Raw genomic sequence first — 18,812 nt, forward strand, 5'->3', positions numbered from 1 at the left:
TTGGTATGTGCGTGTGGTTTATTTAAAGGCAGGGGGGAGGCACAGAAGGAGTATTACACCCAGGGGCCACTAACCCCGGGCTCTCCCCTGCGGGGGTAAATCTGCACATGAATTGGGTGCGATGAGAAACGTTGGAGCTCGAAAAGCGCGCGTCGAGTCAATCAGCGGTGAAACATGGTGCCGTGTAACCAGGTCAGTGGAAAGACCCCGGCCGGCACGGGACCCCAAAATGAAGTCACCGCTTCCCAGCAAAGGACAGAGGAAGTTCTGGCTCCTGAGGACACGCAGACTTGTGATGGGGGAGACACCTTAACACGCGAGTTTATACATCGCACACGCTGCAGGGTCAGGGCTGTGCATGCGCAGTGACGTGTAGACGTGTATCGTGTACCTGAGACACGGCGTGTAATTACAGGGGCAGCCAGCGGGGGGCTCCAGAGCGACATGATTCAACCCCCCACCATGTATAACTCTAAAGCAATGTCCTGAATATACTGAATGTACAAACTGATGTAAAGCAGGGAGGGGGAGGAGCTCCAGGAAAATGCCCCCCCCATACCTGTCGCATTGATTTATTAATATGTAGTCAATGTGTGACATCACAGCAGGGAACCATATGCATATCCCACCCCAAAATTAACAGAATCTCGCTGCTTTCACATGCAACCCCTAATAGGTTTTATTATAAATACATGTTACATACATGTTACATACACGTTACGAATGCCCCAGATTACTGATCATACAAACCAAGACATTCCGGAAGCAGACGGATCCTGAGCGGCCCGGCAAGCGCTGCTGGGGTTGGGTGACCATCGTGTCCCCCCCCAGCCCCCCCCCCCCCGGGACCTCTGTCCTCGGCACAGTTTGCTCCTCCGGCTCCCCGCGGGGTCTGTTTATCTCCATATCCTCATTCTATGAAATTCCGGGTCGGGTACCGGGGGCTCCCTGCGGCCCCCGACACAGCAAGAAAGAAATATTGGGGGGTTTGTTCATTTATCTTCTAGATTGCAAGCTCCTGTGAGCGAGGCTCTCCTTACCTTCTGTTTGTACTTCATTTTTATAACAAAAAAGAATCGAACCAAGTCTAGAAAATAGGAAAAATTTTTAAATAAATGTATAAAGGATAACTTCCCTTTTTATTCTTTCTCTTCACTATGTTGGATACGCAGCTGCAACCCTTAGAAACACTCTCCAGGTGTCGTTGTAGTAAAGTCAGAAATCCACTAGGGGGCGCTCGTGTATCTCAACAAAACAAACAAATAATAGTGTAGATGTAGAGATATATTTCACAGTCAATATGTCCCAAATTTTGCACTCACACTTAGTCTGAGTTGATCAGGGTAATATCTCAACCGTCCGCCTGGTGGATTACGGATGCGGCATATATAAAACAAAACACATAAACAAGCCAGTAGTGTAATATTGCTTAAAAGTGGAAACCGCAAGAATGAGGTTGCACTTACACTTTGGTAGAATGGTTTGTGCCCGTAGTATCAAGATGTTTCTCCTTTGTAATTGGATTCCAATGGCAGATAAAATTCTTACCAAATGAAGGTACTGCACACCGTAAATAAAATAAAGTAATATTTTATTATCTGATTTTATCAAGGTCTTCTCACCATATATAATTAGAGAAGATCTCTATATAAAAAATAGCAAAGGCTACTATGTAAAAGTGTTTTAAAAAACAAAAAACTGCAGTGTAGGAATTGCTTTAGAGAAATTCAAAAAGCTTTTAAAAAAGCTATTAAAAGAATGTCCAAAGTCCTGGTTAAAGAAAGAGTAGTCCTAGATTTCCAACTCAACGCGTTTCGCCTGGTTTGGCTTCATCAGGAGTGTTCAGATGTATTTTGCCGGTGTCTTTTTAAATTTTCGCGCCGTCCATCTATGCGTCTGACGAATCAGTCCATGCGTGCGTCTGACGGCATGGCGTATCAGCGTCTGGCGTGCTGGCTTCTGGTGAGGATATGCCCTACTTCCGGGTTTCGATCGGCATAATTCTCCCCGATGTAGCATAGTCCGATCAACCCGGTGAACAGAAGAAGAATATAAATATGCAAAATAATACTCCAATCAGCCGGGTGAACATAGGAAGAATGTAAATGTGCAGGATACTCTTTGTATATAGATTAATTGAGAGGTGATGTGGTAATATAATAAACTATGTATATTTGAAAAGGGGAGATGAAATGAAGAATAAATAAATTTTGTAATGAATATGTGTATATAAAGAAAAATCTAATATTAAATAAAAAAACCATGGAAGCAGAATTATATGTATACCTAAATACCATGTCTGTGTAATAATGTGAGTATATAATGTGCTGAGAATATATGTATGTGTATGTGCGTGGAGGATACTGTATGTATATGTGTAAAATGAGGAAAAAGATGTATTGTGGACTGTGTTATGTGTATGTATGTGAATATATAGTGTACTTAGAATATGTGTGTGTATATGTGTGTGGAGGATACTAAATGTATATATGAAAAATGAAGAAAAATAAATACATGAATTAAGTGAATGAATTGTATCATGGACTGTGTTATGTGTAAATGTGTATGATCAAGATACAAAATCATAAACTGTATTGGAAAAAAGTTAAGTAAAGAAGTTGAATGGAAAAAAAAAAAAAAAAAAAAATTAAATAAATAAATAAATAGATAAATAAATAAATAAATGAACTTATATATATATATATAGGATATTACAGAACACCATTTTTTATCCTATATATATATATAAGTTCATTTATTTATTTATTTATTTTTATTTTTTTTTCATTCAACTTCTTTACTTAACTTTTTTCCAATACAGTTTATGATTTTGTATCTTGATCATACACATTTACACATAACACAGTCCATGATACAATTCATTCACTTAATTCATGTATTTATTTTTCTTCATTTTTCATATATACATTTAGTATCCTCCACACACATATACACACACATATTCTAAGTACACTATATATTCACATACATACACATAACACAGTCCACAATACATCTTTTTCCTCATTTTACACATATACATACAGTATCCTCCACGCACATACACATACATATATTCTCAGCACATTATATACTCACATTATTACACAGACATGGTATTTAGGTATACATATAATTCTGCTTCCATGGTTTTTTTATTTAATATTAGATTTTTCTTTATATACACATATTCATTACAAAATTTATTTATTCTTCATTTCATCTCCCCTTTTCAAATATACATAGTTTATTATATTACCACATCACCTCTCAATTAATCTATATACAAAGAGTATCCTGCACATTTACATTCTTCCTATGTTCACCCGGCTGATTGGAGTATTATTTTGCATATTTATATTCTTCTTCTGTTCACCGGGTTGATCGGACTATGCTACATCGGGGAGAATTATGCCGATCGAAACCCGGAAGTAGGGCATATCCTCACCAGAAGCCAGCACGCCAGACGCCGATACGCCATGCCGTCAGACGCACGCATGGACTGATTCGTCAGACGCATAGATGGACGGCGCGAAAATTTAAAAAGACACCGGCAAAATACATCTGAACACTCCTGATGAAGCCAAACCAGGCGAAACGCGTTGAGTTGGAAATCTAGGACTACTCTTTCTTTAACCAGGACTTTGGACATTCTTTTAATAGCTTTTTTAAAAGCTTTTTGAATTTCTCTAAAGCAATTCCTACACTGCAGTTTTTTGTTTTTTAAAACACTTTTACATAGTAGCCTTTGCTATTTTTTATATAGAGATCTTCTCTAATTATATATGGTGAGAAGACCTTGATAAAATCAGATAATAAAATATTACTTTATTTTATTTTCGGTGTGCAGTACCTTCATTTGGTAAGAATTTTATCTGCCATTGGAATCCAATTACAAAGGAGAAACATCTTGATACTACGGGCACAAACCATTCTACCAAAGTGTAAGTGCAACCTCATTCTTGCGGTTTCCACTTTTAAGCAATATTACACTACTGGCTTGTTTATGTGTTTTGTTTTATATATGCCGCATCCGTAATCCACCAGGCGGACGGTTGAGATATTACCCTGATCAACTCAGACTAAGTGTGAGTGCAAAATTTGGGACATATTGACTGTGAAATATATCTCTACATCTACACTATTATTTGTTTTTTGTTTTGTTGAGATACACGAGCGCCCCCTAGTGGATTTCTGACTGTACTTCATTTTTACCAGATACACAACTTGTTAAGAGACCCCTGGAGACGTATAGGCAGAAGGGGTTACATGACCCAGCCATGCACTCAGGAAGGAACTGGGGGAGGATTTGGGGTCAAACATCGGTCAGCGACTCAGTATCACCTGGGTGGGATTTATTTTGGAGGGAAAATATACTGTATAAATTTATGTGAAAATAACCATATTTATTATTTCAAACTGATATACAGAGGAGAGAAGATTCCCGCCCTCCCTCCCCGAGTCTAGGAGTTCAGCGGAGGACGGCTGCATTGGATTGCGTTGGGATCTGGCGGAGTGATCCAGAGGTTTTTAGACCTTGATCTAGTTTGTGGTACGGGCATACATTCATGTTGTGTTAGATGATAGATGTTAGAGTCCTGAGTTTTACAACGACCGGTGGTATCTGGCGGCGCTGGTGTCGTCAATAGGACCATTAAGTTATGGTCGGTTCAGTTTTAAATTCAGAATTTTAAGACGTGTACATTTCTTTAATACTGTTAAATTTGGAGTAATAAACAATGTCGCGGCATTTAGTAAATAAATGCCGTGGCCAATTCTAAATCCAATGTGCCTCCGTGTCATTTATTTGGTGTTCGAACAGTTTATACACAGTGCCGTAATGATAATGTGTAGTGCATGGGTCATGTGCTGTTTGCTCATTGTACAGCGCTGCAGAATATGACGGCGATATATAAATAATAATAACACACATTGTACAGAGCTGCGGAGTATGACGGCGATATATAAATAATAATAATAACACACATTGTACAGCGCTGCGGAGTATGACAGCGATATATAAATAATAATAACACATTGTACAGCGCTGCGGAGTATGACGGCGGTATATAAATAATAATAATAGCACACATTGTACAGCGCTGCGGAGTATGACGGTGATATATAAATAATAATAACACATTGTACAGCGCTGCGGAGTATGACGGCGATATATAAATAATAATAACACATTGTACAGCGCTGCGGAGTATGACGGCGATATATAAATAATAATAACACATTGTACAGCGCTGCAGAATATGACGGCGATATATAAATAATAATAACACATTGTACAGCGCTGCGGAGTATGACGGCGATATATAAATAATAATAATAACACACATTGTACAGCGCTGCGGAGTATGACGGCGATATATAAATAATAATAACACGCATTGTACAGCACTGCAGAGTATGATGGCGATATATAAATAATAATAACACATTGTACAGCGCTGCGGAATATGACGGCGATATATAAATAATAATAACACACATTGTACAGCGCTGTGGAATATGACGGCGATATATAAATAATAATAACACACATTGTACAGCGCTGCAGAATATGACGGCGATATATAAATAATAATAACACATTGTACAGCGCTACGGAGTATGGCGGTGATACATAAATAATAATAACACACATTGTACAGCGCTGCGGAGTATGACGGCGATATATAAATAATAATAATAACACATTGTACAGCACTGCGGAACATGACGGCGATATATAAATAATAATAATAACACACATTGTACAGCGCTGCGGAGTATGACGGCGATATATAAATAATAATAACACATTGTACAGCGCTGCGGAGTATGACGGTGATATATAAATAATAATAACACACATTGTACAGCGCTGCGGAGTATGACGGCGATATATAAATAATAATAACACATTGTACAGCGCTGCAGAATATGACGGCGATATATAAATAATAATAATAACACATATTGTACAGCGCTGCGGAGTATGACGGCGATATATAAATAATAACACACATTGTACAGCGCTGCGGAATATGATGGCGATATATAAATAATAACACACATTGTACAGCGCTGCGGAATATGACGGCGATATATAAATAGTAATAACACACATTGTACAGCGCTGCGGAATATGACGGCGATATATAAATAATAATAACACATTGTACAGCGCTGCGGAGTATGACGGCGATATATAAATAATAATAATAATAACACATTGTACAGCACTGCGGAACATGACGGCGATATATAAATAATAATAACACATTGTACAGCGCTGCGGAATATGACGGCGATATATAAATAATAATAACACACATTGTACAGCGCTGCGGAGTATGACGGCGATATATAAATAATAATAACACATTGTACAGCACTGTGGAGTATGACGGCGATATATAAATAATAATAACACATTGTACAGCGCTGCGGAATATGACGGCGATATATAAGTCAATAATAACACATTGTACAGCGCTGTGGAGTATGACGGCGATATATAAATAATAATAACACACATTGTACAGCGCTGCGGAGTATGACGGCGATATATAAATAATAATAATAACACATTGTACAGCACTGCGGAATATGACGGCGATATATAAATAATAATAATAACACACATTGTACAGCCCTGCGGAGTATGACGGCGATATATAAATAATAATAATAACACACATTGTACAGCGCTGCGGAATATGACGCGATATATAAATAATAACACATTGTACAGCGCTAAGGAGTATGACGGGCGATATATAAGTAATAATAACACACATTGTACAGCGCTGCGGAGTATGACGGCGATATATAAATAATAATAACACACATTGTACAGCGCTGCGGAGTATGACAGCGATATATAAATAATAATAACACGCATTGTACAGCGCTGCAGAGTATGATGGCGATATATATAAATAATAATAACACATTGTACAGCGCTGCGGAATATGACGGCGATATATAAATAATAATAGCACACATTGTACAGCGCTGCGGAATATGACGGTGATATATAAATAATAATAACACACATTGTACAGCGCTGCGGAGTATGACGGCGATATATAAATAATAATAACACATTGTACAGCGCTACGGAGTATGACGGTGATACATAAATAATAATAACACACATTGTACAGCGCTGCGGAGTATGATGGCGATATATAAATAATAATAATAACACACATTGTACAGCGCTGCGGAATATGACGGCGATATATAAATAATAATAACACACATTGTACAGCGCTGCGGAGTATGACGGCGATATATAAATAATAATAACACATTGTACAGCGCTACGGAGTATGACGGTGATACATAAATAATAATAACACACATTGTACAGCACTGCGGAACATGACGGCGATATATAAATAATAATAATAACACACATTGTACAGCGCTGCGGAATATGACGGCGATATATAAATAATAATAACACATTGTACAGCGCTACGGAGTATGACGGTGATACATAAATAATAATAACACACATTGTACAGCGCTGCGGAGTATGATGGCGATATATAAATAATAATATCACACATTGTACAGCGCTGCGGAATATGACGGCGATATATAAATAATAATAACACACATTGTACAGCGCTGCGGAGTATGACGGCGATATATAAATAATAATAACACATTGTACAGCGCTACGGAGTATGACGGTGATACATAAATAATAATAACACACATTGTACAGCACTGCGGAACATGACGGCGATGTATAAATAATAATAACACATTGTACAGCGCTGCGGAACATGACGGCGATATATAAATAATAATATTATTATTATTATTATTATCCTTTATTTATATAGCGCCAACAGTTTACGCAGCGCTTAATACAATACATAAATTCAAGGGATATGACAAGACAAGAATTGACAGACTAAGACAAACCGATACATTTGGTGGAGAGAGCCCTGCTCGCAAGCTTACAATCTAGAGGGAAATGGGGTGACAAACATAAGGCATAGAGAAAGGGTGAGAGGTATTGTGGGGGTATCAGTGACGGGTGAGAGGTATTGTGGGGGTTGTATCGATGACAAGGAAGTTCTAGCAGCTAAGATGGTGCGGCTTCTCTGAAGAAGTGAGTTTTTAGATGTTTCTTGAATGTTGGGAGGGAGGGAGAAGCTGAAGGTTCCTTGGGAGCAGATTCCAGAGATATGGGGCAGCTCGAGTGAAATCTTGTAGACGGGAAAAGGAAGAGGTGATGAGTGAGGAGGAGAGCCTTAGCCCATGGGAGGAACGTAGGGATCGAGTAGGAGAGTATTTGCTAATGAGGTCAGAAATGTACGGAGGAGCAGTATTATGGGGGGGCAGTGTTGGGGGGGGGCAGTATTATGGATGGCCTTATATGTCAGTACCAGGATCTTAAATTTAATTCTAAAGGTAATTGGGAGCCAGTGGAGGGTTTCACAGAGGGGGGAAGCAGAAGAGGAGCGACGTGCAAGGAAGATGAGCCTAGCAGCGGCATTTAGGATAGACTGTAAAGGAGAGAGTCGAGACAGTGGAGCACCAACCAGAAGAGTGTTGCAGTAGTCAAGACGGGAAATGATAAGGGAATGAACGAGTGTTTTTGTGGATTCTTGGGTGAGGAATGGGCGGATGCGAGAGATGTTTTTTAGGTGCAAGCGGCAGGATTTGGCGAGGGACTGAATGTGAGGGATGAAGGAGAGGTTTGAGTCAAGGATGACCCCAAGGCATCGGGCCTGGTTAGTAGGAGAGATAGTCGTGTTGTTAATGGTGATAGAGAATTCAGGTAGTGGAGTGGAGATGGAGGGAGGGAAGATAATGAGTTCAGTTTTAGAAAGATTAAGTTTCAGGTAGTGTTGTGACATCCATGAAGAAATAGCAGACAAGCAATTGGTAATACGGGACAGGAGAGATGGAGAGAGATCAGGAGAAGACAGGTAGATTTGGGTATCATCTGCATATAGGTGATACTGGAGGCCAAATGAGTTGATTAGTTTGCCAAGAGATGAAGTATAAAGAGAGAACAGCAGAGGGCCAAGGACTGAACCTTGGGGGACACCAACCGAAAGTGGAAGGGGTGATGATGTCTTGCCAGAGAAGTTGACAGAGAAGGAACGGTTAGACAGATATGAGGAGATCCAGGAGAGAGCTGTATCTCGAATGCCTATAGAAGCAAGTGAGTCTAGAAGAAGGTGGTGATCAACAGTATCGAAAGCAGCAGAGAGATCCAGTAGAATTAGAATAGAGTAGTGACCTTTTGCTTTGGCAGAGAGCAAGTCATTGGAGACTTTTGTTAGAGCTGTTTCAGTAGAGTGAAGGGGTTTGAAACCAGACTGTAGAGGGTCAAGGAGGGAATTAGAGGAGAGGAAGTTAATGAGGCGGTTGTACACAATCCGTTCAAGCAGCTTAGAGGTAAAAGGAAGCAGAGAGATAGGGCGGTAGTTAGACAAACAGACGGGATCTGAGGAAGGATTCTTTAGAATTGGTGTGATTAGCGCATGCTTGAAGGCAGATGGTACAGTTCCAGATGATAGAGAAAGATTAAATAGGTGGGTAAGTGATGGACCAAGGGATGGATATAGAGACTTTGTAAGGTGTGAAGGGATGGGGTCAAGGGGACAGGTTGTTGGGTGAGAGGAAGAAAGAAGAGTGGCTATCTCTTCTTCGGTTGTAGGGGAAAAGGCAGTTAGTATAGTAGGAGTGGAGAGAGTGGTGTTGAGTGGTGTAGGAGGGAGTTGTAAGGAGGAGAGGTCTTTTCTAATAGTCTCGATCTTCTCTTTGAAGTGGGCAGCAAGATCTTGGGCAGTGAGAGAGGTTTGTGGTGTGGGTGTGGAGGGACAGAGAAGGGAGTTGAAAGTAGAAAAAAGGCGTCGTGGGTTGGAAGAAAGAGAGGATATGAGAGTGGAGAAGTAGAGCTGTTTGGTGAGAGAGAGGGCAGAGTTGTAGGTGTGGAGCATGAATTTATAGTGATTAAAGTCTTCGCTGGATTTGGATTTTCTGAAATAACGCTCAGCCGTGCGGCAGCACTTCTGAAGAAACCGTGTGGTTTTGGTATGCCATGGTTGGCGTTTAAATTGTCGGGGGTAACTTGTAGTAATTGGAGCTATGGTGTCGAGGGATGAAGCAAGTGTGTTGTTATAAAAAGAGGCTGCTGTGTCTGGGCAGGAAAGGGTTAACATGGAAGGTAAGAGAGGTTCAAGTGAGGCTGACAGTTGGGTAATGGTATTGTCTGGTAATGGCCTACAAGTATGAGGTGAACGCTGTAAGTTTGTCTTGTTAGGGGTTAGCACTGGAGAAAAGGATAGAAGGTGGTGGTCAGACAGAGGGAACGGGTAGATGGAGAAGTCTGAAAGGGAGCATGATCTGGAGAAAACCAGATCAAGTGAGTGTCCCTCGGTGTGAGTAGGGGAATTAGTCCATTGAGAGAGACCAGAGGAGGATGTCAGGGAGAGGAGTTTGGAGCTAGCAGAGTTGTTAGATATATCTAGAGGAATGTTAAAGTCACCCAGTATAAGACAGGGGATATTAGGAGAGAGGAAGAAAGGGAGCCAGGCAGAGAGGTGGTCAAAGAACTGTGAGGTAGGACCTGGAGGGCGATATATGACAGCAATTTGAAGAGAGAGTGGAGAGAAAAGACGGATTGTGTGAGTTTCAAAGGAACAGAATGAGAGGGAGGGAGGGCTTGGTATATTCTGGAAGGTGCAGTGAGGTGAGAGAAGGATGCCTACACCACCACCCTTTCTGCCATCAGGCCTAGGAGTGTGGCTGAAGTGTAGTCCTCCGAAGGAGAGTGCAGCAGAAGCAGTAGTGTCATGGGAGGGGATCCAGGTTTCAGTAAGAGCTAGGAGGTTAAAAGCATGGGATAGAAAAAGGTCATGTATACAAGCAAGTTTGTTGCATACCGAGCGGGCATTCCATAGGGCACAGTTAAAGACGGGAGGTAGCTTATGGTTGGAGATGATAGGAATAAGATTGGTTAGGTTGCGCATGTTGATTGAGTTTGCTGGTTTAGAGTGATAGGAATAGGGAAGACTATGTGGGGGACAGGGGTAGTAGAGCAAATATAGGTAGGTTTCACATATAAAGGTTTAGTGTAGAGGTACTGGGATAGCTTTGACGGCAGACAGATGGGGAGGGATAGGATCTGGAATGCTTTAATAGGGAGTAGTGGGTAGTAAAGGGATCTACCGTTTGGTGCCCTCTACTGGCGTGTTCCAATAGAGCTGGTACTTAACTGTCTATATATATATATATATATATATATATATATATATATATATATATATATATATATATATATATATATATATATATATATATATATATATATATATATATATATATATATATATATATATTAGAACACCACTGGGGCGGGTGGGAGAGGGGCAGGGAGGGTGGGCGCTTGGGCTTCAGTTGATTGTGGGGAACATGAAGGTGGGTATTGCAGGTTGTGAGGGCTGTAATAGAGAGTGTTAAATAGTGTTAAAGTGGACGGGGGCAGTAAGAGGGCAGATATAGGAGATAAGGGGTCAGTGGAGCAGAAAGATAGAAAGTAAAATATAACACACTTAAGTAGTGACAGGCATGACATAAATTTTACCAAATAAAAACAAATAAAACAATCAGTGGAAAAATGCTGCAACTCCCAGTAAGGGCATTCCTAGGCCATAAAGCATAGATAGACAGAAAAAAAAAAAGGGTAATAGACAATTCAGGCTCAGAAACAGGAAAATGATAATAACAATACAGAAAACAATAACAGATAATAAAGGAGATCTCTTGGTCCACTCTGTATACCTTGTAGCAAAGTATGCAGGTTTGCTTGGGCTTCAGTTGATTGTGGGGAACATGAAGGTGGGTATTGTTTTTTATATATCGCTGTCATATTCCGCAGCGCTGTACAATGTGTGTCATTATTATTTATATATCGCCGTTATATATATATATACAACACACATTGTACAGCGCTGCGGAGTATGACGGCGATATATAAATAATAATAACACACATTGTACAGCGCTGCGGAGTATGACAGCGATATATAAATAATAACACATTGTACAGCGCTGCGGAGTATGACGGCAATATATAAATAATAATAATAACACATTTTACAGCACTGCGGAATATGACGGCGATATATAAGTCAACAATAACAGACATTGTACAGCGCTGCGGAGTATGACGGCGATATATAAATAATAATAACACACATTGTACAGCGCTGCGGAATATGACAGCGATATATAAGTCAATAATAACACATTGTACAGAGCTGTGGAGTATGACGGCGATATATAAATAATAATGACACACATTGTACAGCACTGCGGAATATGACAGCGATATATAAAAAACAATAACACACATTGTACAGCGCTGCGGAGTATGACGGCGATATATAAATAATAATAACACATTGTACAGCACTGCGGAGTATGACGGCGATATATAAATAATAATAACACATTGTACAGAGCTGCGGAGTATGACGGCGATATATGAGTCAGCAATAACACATTGTACAGCGCTGCGGAATATGACGGCGATATATAAATCGGTAGTAACACATTTTACAGCACTACAGAGTATGGCGGCGATATATAAATCGGAAGTAACACATTGTACAGCGCTGCGGAGTATGGCGGCAATATATAAAGCAATCATAAAATATAAATCATATGATAATAGTAAGTAGGGAGTTAAGCATCCAATGTAACGTCAGCAGCTGTAGACTACAACTCCCATCATGCTTCATTTAAATTGGGGACGATAGCTGTACAGGAAGTTGCTGGCTCGCGGGGAAGCTGCCCCTCGCGGTCTGGGGATAGCTGTACAGGAAGTTGCTGGCTCGCGGGGAAGCTGCCCCTCGCGGTCTGGGGGCATCCTGTTTTTCTTGTTATTTTGGGAGTTTTTGGCAATGAGTGGGACTCACGCTGTCGCGCATGTCACGTTCCCAGAACCTCTGGGCAGGAACGCTGGGAAAGTCCCAAATACGGATCGGAGACCTCGGGGGCCAACAGACAAGCGAAAAACCCAGAACGCTGCCCCCTACCTTCCCAGCTCGGGGGCTAATGCCAGGAGAGCATGGAATACAAAGCCCTGTGGGGTAAATGTTTGTCGCATTTGCCCCAGAGCTCATTGACGCCTCAAAGCTTTGTGGGGTCACATGGAAGAGGCAGTTTGGGGTAACTCTACCGAAGGCTTCATCTTTGCTGCGGCCTTTTTTGGGGTTTATTCGCAGGGAGCCCCGGTGTGGAGCCCTCTGCAGCCCACGATTCTCAGATCATTTGGAATCTCTTTCTCCAGGAAAGATTATTAGTAAATTCCAGGCCGTTGAAATGCGCGGGGTTAAAGGGGCGGGGCCACAGCCTGAATTATTAATTATGTCTTTATTTAAATTGTCTTATCAATATAACCCCTCCCCCTCTGTTATTTTCTGTTGGGCTGTATGCAGAAGCTTCCATCTTGCTACCCTCATCACCGGGATCGCGGGCAAAAAGGGGCATCTACCCCGGGTCCAATGATTTCTGGGGGCTGATTTGTTGGCCGTGTGGTTTCTGCCACCCTGTCAGCTCTCCAGAGGCAGACCGGACTGCCCGCTGCTAGAGCAGGATCTCCCACTAACCGGCCCGAAATAAAGGGAGCGGCAGGTCTCTTCATACAGCGCTCTGTCTCATGGCTCCCTCACAAAGTGCTCCGGCTATTAATGCTGAGCGCCAGGACATGAGATGGGGAGCTATAGATGAAAATAGGGAGAGATACTGAGAAAATGGAGAGATAAAGAAAAAACAAAGTCGGCGATAAAGAGTAAAGGGGGGAGATAATGAAAAGCGGGAGATAACGAGTAAAGGGGGAGATATAGGGAGAGAGGAGAGAGATAAAGAGAAAGGGGTGACATAAAAATACAGTTTGATTGAATTTATTTGCATAACTTTGAGGCTAAGATATTTATTTCTTTATAAAACAGTATGTGGGGAGGAGGGGCAGCAGTTCATCCTTGGCCCTGGGCAGTCTAATGTCGCAAGCCGGCCCTGGACCCAAAGCAGCTGCCCCTTGAGCCCGCAACGACCCCGGAGAGGATCGCGATGCAGATGTCCGTTTCAGGTCAGTCACCGGAGCAGCAGCATTCGTTTACTATGCGATCGGCAGAATATTGCCTTCTTTTTCCGCCCCAGGACGTCTCACGTGGAGTCACATTACGGTCAGAAGGAGGGAAGAGCGCCCTGACTTTCTCCTCCTGATCTGCAGAGCGTGGCGAGTACACGAGACCCCCAGCCACATCTAATCTTATATTAACTAAAACTTGCCTCCAGAAGGTTGGGTGGGCAAGTGGCACAAGTGGCTGATCGCTTACCCACCACCAGCAAGCAAGCCTGGTCCAGACTAGGGAGTGGGGGAGTCCAATCAATATTAAAGATGGCCTTGCCCCATCGCAGGGTTAAATCGCCCCGTCGCCCTGAGATATCTGTGATAATAGCGTTACGGAGGAACCTGTGCGGCTGGAAACAATCTCTAGCGCTGGAGGCTCATGTCCTGCCCTCTAAAGCAATGCGGGGAAAGAACAGGAAGCGGCTTACAACTTGCTGCTCGGGCTGACGGGAGGATTCCGATACACTCTGCACTGAGGGATCATGGGAAACGGAGGGGAGTTTGCATTAAATGCTGTGGCTATCCCTCGGATGTGATGGTATATATCAGAATAAGGTAAAGATTTCTTTTGACTCCCCCCCACCTGCTGCCTGGATCTTATCTCTCAGCGCGGCCTTTATAACATGGGACACGCTAACAGATGCTTATGGTTTCGCCCCACCGATCAGTCATATAAGTATGTCCCGTTGTACTGAAACGGTGCGTTAGAAGTACAGAAGTTGAGAACTTCTGGGGTCCAGTGCTGAATCTTCACCTTCTTCAAGCTTTTGTCCACGGGCCTCACAATAACCGTGCTCCTGGAGGCCACAGATGGATCTTCATCAAAGAAGTTGAAAGGACGCAGAAAGAATCCCACCGAGTTCCCCGGCGTGGCCGTGTTTGGGATGTCCTCAGCTTGAGGGATGTGCAGGAATCCCACCGTCACCCAAGCCACCAGATCCTACGGAAAAAGCGCAATGAGGAAGCTCGTCAAAGCCGTGAGAAGCCTAATTCCAGCTCCTTCGCACAGACAACGGCCCTGAAGTAATGGGGGCTAAACTGAAATTGGGGGTCCGAGTCACTAAAGTGGTGTAAAGTTTGTGTATCGCTGTGATACGGTACAAACTTCCCTAAATGCCTTTAACCAACCGAAGACATATTGGGGAAAATGTTTTCTGGCTCCGGCACGGGGTCGGGAAACGTATTTTTTTACCTGGTTCACGATGTCGTCATTATTCCGCAGGAAGTTCTCGAAGTACACAACGGGGTCCCAGGGGTCACACTGAATGAATATGTTGCTGCTGGCCATCTCGGCGTCGCTGTACCGCGTTACCGCCAGCCTGTATCTAGAGGGACATAGAGCGGGACACTGACCACCATCGTTACACCGACAGAGGTACCTCAATCTACCGTCTCCGGGACAACCTCCCAAAACCCCAAACTATGCCTGCGTCACAGGGCCGCGCGGCTGCGGTCTGCGGGGGCCACAGGCTACCAGTTTCTGGATTTTCTGGCTTGTCAATAAACTGCAGGATTCTGGGCCTCTTAGTCTCCCTGGATTCTCCCACAAATGTAACCTTCCGGTGTACTTCCTAATAACCGACTCACAGCCATTTTTCATCCCACTTCTTTCACCCGTTTTCCCGTCTTTCATGTGGCCCCAGCATCGGGTTTCTGCCGCCTTTAGTTTTAAGCTGGCCGGTCACCTGCATGGCGAGAAAAAGAAACAACTCCCCTCTCTCATCTATTTTCTTTTTTCCTTATACACCTGACTCACGGGTATCCGTGTGCTTGCTGGTCTCACTCAATCTCCAGGAAGTGTCTCCATGTATCTACTACCCTTTGGTGTACAATTGATAAATGTAGACCTAGCCCTAAAGCGGAAATATTTGGCAGCATATCTCTTTCGTTGGAAGAACAAATATCTTTGGGGAGTACCTGACAAAAGCTTTGATTAGGGGATTTACCTCGACCAGGACACCCCATTCTCCTCTTTCCATCCTCGGGGCAGCACACTGTCCCCGTGGGAATTGTACTGGATCCGGTAGCTTCTCGGATGTCCCCATTTGTTCATCTTGTTGGGGTTTTGGAACATTAGGTGTTTGGGGAAGGGTTTCCCGAATCTGAAGGCGGCTTGTCTTTCTGTCCTCCTCAGCGTGTGGACCTTTCGTGACTGGACCACGTAGTCTCCTGGGCTCCACGGGTTGGAGATGTTTTCATATCTCAGGGAGATCGTTTCAAAGCTGTTTTCTGTCCCTTTACAAAATAAATCAGGGGTTTTAGATCTAAGAGACAAACCGTCCGCATGGAATTTATAGACAGCAGAGTTTTAGGGGAAGTTGTACCCAGAGATTAAAAGCCCCGCCAGCCGTCTCCTGCCAATCAATATCTGACGTTCTTCACCATTTGTGGTCAGTCTTACCAAACCCAAATTATTATATTAGCCTCAAGTCACTAATGCCCCCTCTGTACATTGCAATGGTATGTTATTTATAGAGGCTGAATCATGTCATACGTGTTACAATATTCCTGTGTCACAGAGTCACCAAACACAGAGAGATGCTCCAAGGAGCTCACAGCTCTTTCCATTTATCATTTTTGGATGTTTTTGCCCCATCTCACTCACCCATCTTGGGGTAACTACCAGCTCAAATCAACAGATCACCCCAGAAAGGTGTCACCTTTACTCAATCAATACAGAAGCAAATAGAGGCCAACTCTTACCTGCAACATCGAAGTCCACTTTATAGTGTATCAAGTGGGTGTGGAGGATCCCGAGGGTGTTTCTGTGGACCCTGGTGCCATATTCGATGCCCTCTGGAGTGAAGAAAGTGGCATAAATGTAGCCGGTAGCGCTGACCTTCACCTCAATCACACCGTTCTGATAGAAGACATAGTCCCAGATGTAGTCATAGTTATAGATAGTAGAGATGGTCCTCACCACCAAGACATGGTTCTCCAGCCCTGCGTAGAAGTTGAACCCACTCTGAGAGTCCCTGTCGAAGTGTCTCCGTAGAGGGATTCCTGTGGGAAGCTCAAAGATGCAGAGGGCATTTTTGTAGCGAACCGGTCTTTCTGAATCGTAGAAACGGTAGACGTCTTGGTAAGAGGCCACTTCAGGACAGTCGATGCCTTTGGCCAGCTGATAATTGGAGGAGCCCATTCCCCATCCGGAGTCTATATATTTAGTCTGTAGAGAGGCTGCTGAGGACCCGCTGTAGAAAGAAATGGCTTCCTGGAGGCTCACCTCGTATGCTATCCTTTCATTGTTATATTGCACATCAAAGATCTGCAGTCCAGCCGTTAGGCGTATGCGGAAGGCGAAGCTCCAGCCGGCGTACTCCACGTAGTTTCCCAGGACCCGGTAACGTTTGCCTTCAGGTTCACACACTTTTGGTCCGTTGATGTCTGACCTGGTCTTGTACTCTCCACGGGGGTAGTAGCTGGAGAAGCGCTCACTCTCCTCGTCGTCTGGCAAACGGATCTTGGCAAATTCATTTCTCTCGTACTTTAGAACCATCTCTTCCACCGAGTCAAAGTATTGTCCATTGTACCAGAGCTTCTCCACTGTCCACAACTCTGGGTTTGTGGATCGATGGTTGAGCAAGATCTCGAAACCAATGGGTTGCAGATAGTACCCGTCGATAAATTTCTGTAGGATGAGCCATGACTTGCGATCCCCGGACTTCACGCCTCTCGGGGAGTTGTCGCTGTAGGTGAGACAGCGATCTGAGCAGTTGTAGAACGTGTATCCAGACACGTCCATCAATATGTGGTTGAACTTTTTGGTGACCTCTATTAACTTCTGATTAATCTTGTTAGCTTCTGTCTTAGTCATTGGCCTGGCCTCGAAGCGGACAGTTTTGTTTCCTCTGGATATGTATGGTTTGTAATAATAGGGGTGAGGAAGGGGACCCACGATATACTCGGTGATATTAGGCTTTACCTGGTCTGCAAAGAAAATAATGACCCTGGCCTCTCGGGGGGGCTGGGGAGCATTTCTGTCCAGGAAGCCGAGTACGTGCCGTTTTTTCGGGATATTGAGTTCCATCATGAAGATGGTGTTTTTTGAGAGGCTGTTTGGCGAGGAGGCCAGCTTCAGATGTTCCTGCTCCATGAGGAAGCTGCGGACAGACTCCATCTCACTTCGGGACAGGTCTGAGAATACGGATGCTTTATACCGGCCCTTTGAGGGGGACTGCGTGCCGGAGATGGCCGTCGCAACACAAAACACAGTGGCCAGATAGGTAAAGCTATTGGCCCGCATGGTGCAAGTTTACCTAAAAAACAGAGACATAAAATGAAATGAAACAGGACTTTTACCTCGACCGGCCGGAGTCACAGAGCAAGAAATTAGGATTTTGTGTTATTTATGTGAAGTTTTTAAATTCTAATGGCTGACGGTAACAGTAAATCGAAGCACCCGCATCCACCTCTCTGCTCCTGTCGCTGCTATCGCTGGGGGCTGAAGGCACTAGAGAAGCTCAGCTGCTCCGACCAACACGATTTGGATGAAGCAATGGAGTGAAAGGACTTTAGGGAGCATTCCCATCATTACTGGATCCTTTCTGAGCCCCCGTTATGGCTTTTTATATTTATTCTCTTTCTTTAAGTGTGTATTGACAGCGCCAGATGTCTGCCCTGTCAGTATGTGCCCTTTTTGT

General features: G+C 43.2%; 1 protein-coding gene across 1 annotated transcript; it reads right to left on the reverse strand.

Moving 5' to 3' along the window:
- Nucleotides 1-14,833: 14,833 nt before the first annotated feature.
- Nucleotides 14,834-18,415, reverse strand: LOC149274296 (diamine oxidase [copper-containing]-like). The gene is made up of 4 exons (XM_089505660.1): nucleotides 16,873-18,415; nucleotides 16,116-16,404; nucleotides 15,362-15,494; nucleotides 14,834-15,109 (listed from the first exon to the last, which is right to left on the reverse strand). Exons 1-4 carry the CDS (start codon nucleotides 18,413-18,415, stop codon nucleotides 14,834-14,836), a joined length of 2,241 nt encoding a protein of 746 aa, XP_089361786.1.
- Between the last annotated feature and the right edge of the window lie 397 nt (nucleotides 18,416-18,812).

This window comes from Sceloporus occidentalis, unplaced genomic scaffold, assembly GCF_023333645.1.
Source record: "Sceloporus occidentalis isolate IW3139 unplaced genomic scaffold, rSceOcc1.0.p SCAF_337, whole genome shotgun sequence".
Taxonomy (NCBI): Eukaryota; Metazoa; Chordata; class Lepidosauria; order Squamata; family Phrynosomatidae; genus Sceloporus; species Sceloporus occidentalis.

Excerpts from the sequence above, each read along its gene's own strand:
- LOC149274296 (XM_089505660.1), bottom strand. The coding sequence starts at position 18,415 with ATGCGGGCCAATAGCTTTACCTATCTGGCCACTGTGTTTTGTGTTGCG. Across the intron at positions 16,405-16,872 it reads AGTGGACTTCGATGTTGCAG|GGACAGAAAACAGCTTTGAA; the intron begins GTAAGAGTTGGC and ends TATTTTGTAAAG. Across the intron at positions 15,495-16,115 it reads AATGGGGTGTCCTGGTCGAG|ATACAGGCTGGCGGTAACGC; the intron begins GTAAATCCCCTA and ends ATGTCCCTCTAG.